Source organism: Gymnoscopelus microlampas (genome assembly GCF_963454915.1).
Source record: "Gymnoscopelus microlampas genome assembly, contig: SCAFFOLD_26, whole genome shotgun sequence".
NCBI lineage: Eukaryota > Metazoa > Chordata > Actinopteri > Myctophiformes > Myctophidae > Gymnoscopelus > Gymnoscopelus microlampas.
The window spans coordinates 963,455-968,341 of record NW_028155725.1 but is presented as its reverse complement, the minus strand read 5'-3'; the positions used below and the strand labels follow the sequence as shown (position 1 = coordinate 968,341).

The following is a 4,887-nucleotide window of genomic DNA, read 5'->3' as shown; positions in this document are numbered from 1 at the left end:
ACCAGTGTGCTGACACTTTGTATTAACACATTGCCTGCCAATTACGCATTAATGCGATCTAATAAATAGTGCGCTTGGCCGCCAAGATCGCATAAATGCGATCTATGGTCTTTATTGTGGTTTAATATGTATTGTGGTCTTATGCAACCTGTGTCTTCATATCTTACTGCTGCATGGAAAGAAAAGTCATGTGAGCGGAAAAGTCATGTGATCAGACCAAAAAAATACAAAAACAAGCTGTAGTACCAGCTGCTGCCTTGAGAATTCAACAAACAAACACAAGACAGAGAGTAACGACGGAGACAGACGGAGACAGAGCTGATCGAGAGAGAAAGAGAGAGAAAGTGAGAGAAATTGAGTTATTTTGAGTTTAGTTTCTTTATTTTAGTTGTACTAGTTGTAAAAACAGTTGAGGGAGAGGAGAGGTGGTGGACCCGGGGTGTCGGAAGGTTTAGGTGAGGGGGGAGGGGAGGGGAGGAGGTGGTGGTCTCGTCTGGTGGACGGAGCCGAGAGCCTGGAGCCTGGCGAGAGATTTAGGTGAGTGTCAGGCGAGATTGTAGGAAAGATGGTAGGGAAACGGGGCAGAAAGTCCAAACATGCAGAGCCCCAGAGGGACCAGGGTCAACGGACGTTGGAGGACTGCATGTCCTTTACAGCGCCCCAGCGACCGCTCCAACTCCCGCAAGCACCCCTGCCATTACCCCCGGGAGATAAGCTTGTCGTACCGGAGGACTTGAAGGTACAGCGCCGGTCATCATCACCCGCTGCCCCGCCATTAGAGCAGCGACCTAATCTCGTTGTACCGGAGGACGTGAAGGTACAGCGCCGGTCATCATCAGCCGCTGCCCCGCCATTAGAGCCGCGACCTAATCTCGTTGTACCGGAGGACGTGAAGGTACAGCGCCGGTCATCATCAGCCGCTGCCCCGCCATTAGAGCCGCGACCTAATCTCGTTGTACCGGAGGACGTGAAGGTACAGCGCCGGTCATCATCAGCCGCTGCCCCGCCATTAGAGCCGCGACCTAATCTCGTTGTACCGGAGGACGTGAAGGTACAGCGCCGGTCATCATCAGCCGCTGCCCCGCCATTAGAGCCGCAAGCTGAGGCTCCTCCGCATATATTTGAGTACTTGAAGGTACCAGAGGACTTGAAAAAAGAGGTACTGGACATACCGGAGGATGTACCCGTACCACCGGTACCGGATGATGTACCACCACCAGTACCCGAGATCGATACCCCGGCCGGGGTGCGACGGAGCGAGAGACCGAAGGCAGCGACAGCGTGGGTTCGCCCAGGCGATACCTCCGATGGGGAAGACAGCAGTTTTAGCGGCGACGATGTCGGGTCTCTTGGCTGGCAGCCAAGCCCAACGAAGAGTCGGACATCGTTTACTAGTGGTAAGACTTGTTTATATCATCACAACATAGTTTTTATATTGATATGGCGCTATTTCATATTTTGATGAAGTGAATATAGCCGATCTACAAGCTCACAATGCATGGCGATGCGTGGGTGTAAAAAAAAAAGACGAGTCTTTTTTTTTTATCATGTTTTACTTATGTAGAAAGTATTTTATGAATGAATATTATGTATTCTGAATCTATGCATGTGATATATTTGATTATGATGAAGCTTATGACTTCACTATGGGGCAGTAGACTTGTAGATCTGGCTAATGTTTTTTTGGGGGGGGTGTGGGGGCATACTTCAAAGGGAAGAGAGGTTAGGTTGTGTAAATAACAACAAATCCTTTGATGGGGTCATCATAAGGCTATGTCAACAATGATTTTCAAGTCCCTTTGATGTTATTTTGAAATTACTGACGAGTATATACTTTTAGATCAGGTTTGGGGTGGCCAGGTGCACTAGAAGCCCCCACCTCTGATCCACTGTCATTTGTCAAAATCTTCAAAGGCGACTAAGGGACAGGTCATGTAAACAACATTCAGCGTTTTGATCCTGTTTACTAAAGTATTTGATATTTGGTTTCAGATGAAGATGAAGAAAGGGCAGGCAGGAGAAAGGATGCAAGACCATCTGTCTTTTTTGGAAAAGGTAACTAATTTCTACCTTCACATTTGCACCATATGTTTATATGTTGAATTGAATATCTAGGACCCCAATGGATTGGTGTCATAGACAAAGTGTTTGAGACATGCTGGCTGTGAACATAATTGTACATTATATTTATCACATTATCTGATGTTTTACTATGATCACAGACAGGGGAGGTAAGGAGAGAGTTTTGAGGAGAAAGACGGCAGCAAAAGCAGGACGAGCATCTGCATGTCTTGGGGAAGGTAATTCATCTCTATATTCACATTTGCTGTGTGTGTGTGTGTGTGTGTGTGTGTGTGTGTGTGTGTGTGTGTGTGTGTGTGTGTGTGTGTGTGTGTGTGTGTGTGTGTGTGTGTGTGTCACAGACAGTCTTGTCTGTCTCTCTCACACACACACACACACACACACACACACACACACACACACACACACACACACACACACACACACACACACACAGAAATGTATTACACTATAACATTGTCCTAGTGATGACACCTGTTCACTTTCCATGTATTCACACATTATTTGATGTTTTACTATGATCTCAGACAGGGGAGGTAAGAAGAAGGGGAGAGTTTTGAGGAGAAAGATGGCAGCAAAAGCAGGAGGAGCATCTGCATGTCTTGGGGAAGGTAATTCATCTCTATATTCACATTTGGTGTGTGTGTGTGTGTGTGTGTGTGTGTGTGTGTGTGTGTGTGTGTGTGTGTGTGTGTGTGTGTGTGTGTGAGAGACACAGCCAGTCTGTCTGTGTCTCTCACACACACACACACACACACACACACACACACACAACATTGCCCTAGTGATGACACCAGTCACCAGTTCACTTTCCATGTGTTCACTGTACTACAATTTGTCTCCATACATCCAGTCTGCACTGTAATGATATATAGACATGCTTGACTGGATGTATGGAGACAAATTGTAGTACAGTGAACACATGGAAAGTGAACTGGTGACTGGTGTCATCACTAGGGCAATGGTGTGTGTGTGTGTGTGTGTGTGTGTGTGTGTGTGTGTGTGTGTGTGTGTGTGTGTGTGTGTGTGTGTGTGTGTGTGTGTGTGTGTGTGTGACCTTTAGACCTTTTACCACATTATTTTATGTTTTACTGTGATCTCAGACAGTGAGGAAGAGGAGGAGGAGGAGGAAGAAGAAGAGGCAGCATCACACCGTAAAAAAAAGAGGTAAGGACTTGTTCTGTTCTGCTCATCACACCTGTACCACACAAATAAAAAAATATGTATTTCATGGTAATTATATATTTCTATAATTTACAGGTGGTGGTGGGAAGCGCCGAGCTGCAGCCACTGTGTGGCAGGACTCCGACTGGCAACCTCCGGTGGACATTCCCTTCACAGCCGTTCCCGGTCCTCGCCACGCTGCAGCTGAGATTCAGTCAGTTCATCCTGTGGACTTCCTGGCTCTTATCCTCACCGACGAGCTGCTAGAGACTATATGCGTGCAAACTAATCTCTACGCAGAGCAGTACATCAGAGATGAACAGAAGGAGTTTCCACATGGCAGAACACAGGCATGGAAACCTGTCAAAGTGGGCCTAATGCAGAAACCTGAGATCGAACTTTATTGGTCCACTGAGGAGCCACTAACCACTCCATACTTCAGTAAGACCATGTCTCGAAACAGGTACCAAATAATATGGAGGTTTCTGCATTTCAGTGACAATGACTGTATTGATGCTGACGACAAGATCTACAAAGTGCGCTCACTGTTAGAGTACTTACTCACAAGATTCCAAGAGCTGTATTGCCCCAGTCAAAACATAAGCATCCAGGTCCATCAGGTCCACTTTGCTGTCTTTCTGATGAAGGGATAATAGCTAATGTTTTGGTCTAGCCTTTCCACTCCGTTCATGTACTTGTTGTAAGAAAGGATACAAACTGGCTTCTCTTGTGGCACTCTATCTCTGTGTTTTTTTCTTTTTCACCATGGCGGTTTCCATCTCATCCTTGTGGATGGTTGTGATCATTCGCACTATTCTCTTGTCTCTCCATGTCAGTAACATGACTTTGCCATTGTGCCGCATCATTCTGTCTCCGACTTTCAGGCTGGAATTTGTCACCTCTCTCAGCACTAGTGGTTCGCCTCTTTTCTTCCTCCATATGTTTTCAGGCCAAGAAGAAGTTCAAACAGCTCCACAGAATTGTAAAAATTGTCCATATACAATCTAAAACCAAAACCCTTCAAGTCAGAGAGGAGGAAAAGAATAGTGAATTCTAGGGAGTCGCCTAGTCTAGTATATGGCTTCATGTTGTAACACCAAGAAAAGACCCTCCGAGCAGGCTGAATTGTGATGTAGCGGCGCATAAGCTTGTCGCACTCCCCCCCACCGCGGCCAAAAGAGTGCAGTGAGGGTGTGCAGGGTCTGTTCCCGAAAGGGAAAGGGGAGCGAGACGAGGTTGATGTGCATTAGCTGTAAGATGCCCCTCCATGCTGAGGAGTGTTACACACTGTATCACACCAAGAAAAAATATTGGTTGTTTTTACCTCCCCTGTCTGTGATCATAGTAAAACATCAAATGTGAACTGGTGACTGGTGTCACTAGGACAATGTTACAGTGTAATACATGCCTGTGTAAAAACAATGCACTTTTCTCTGATGTCTGATCTACAGATGTGTGTCACTGAAGGCTAAAATAAACAGGTCGAATCTCTTTAGTGCTTGAGAGTCTGTTATTTGTGAAACCTTTCTGACATTTTCTATTTCTATATATGACATTTTGAAGTTGAACTTTGAATTATTATTTATTATTTGATGTATATAACTTGAGTTTGAATGAGCTGAAATAATCTTGCACTTTGGA

General features: G+C 45.6%; 1 protein-coding gene across 1 annotated transcript; it reads left to right on the top strand.

The window, feature by feature from the left end:
* Positions 1-565: 565 nt before the first annotated feature.
* On the top strand, positions 566-4,672 carry LOC311041311 (uncharacterized protein; the record flags this gene model as incomplete). The annotated part of the gene is made up of 6 exons (XM_084086213.1): positions 566-1,397; positions 1,993-2,055; positions 2,223-2,300; positions 2,610-2,693; positions 3,190-3,249; positions 3,343-4,672. The coding sequence occupies 6 exons, from the start codon at positions 566-568 to the stop codon at positions 3,897-3,899; spliced, it is 1,674 nt and encodes a 557-aa protein (XP_083942339.1). The 3' UTR covers positions 3,900-4,672.
* Positions 4,673-4,887: the final 215 nt, after the last annotated feature.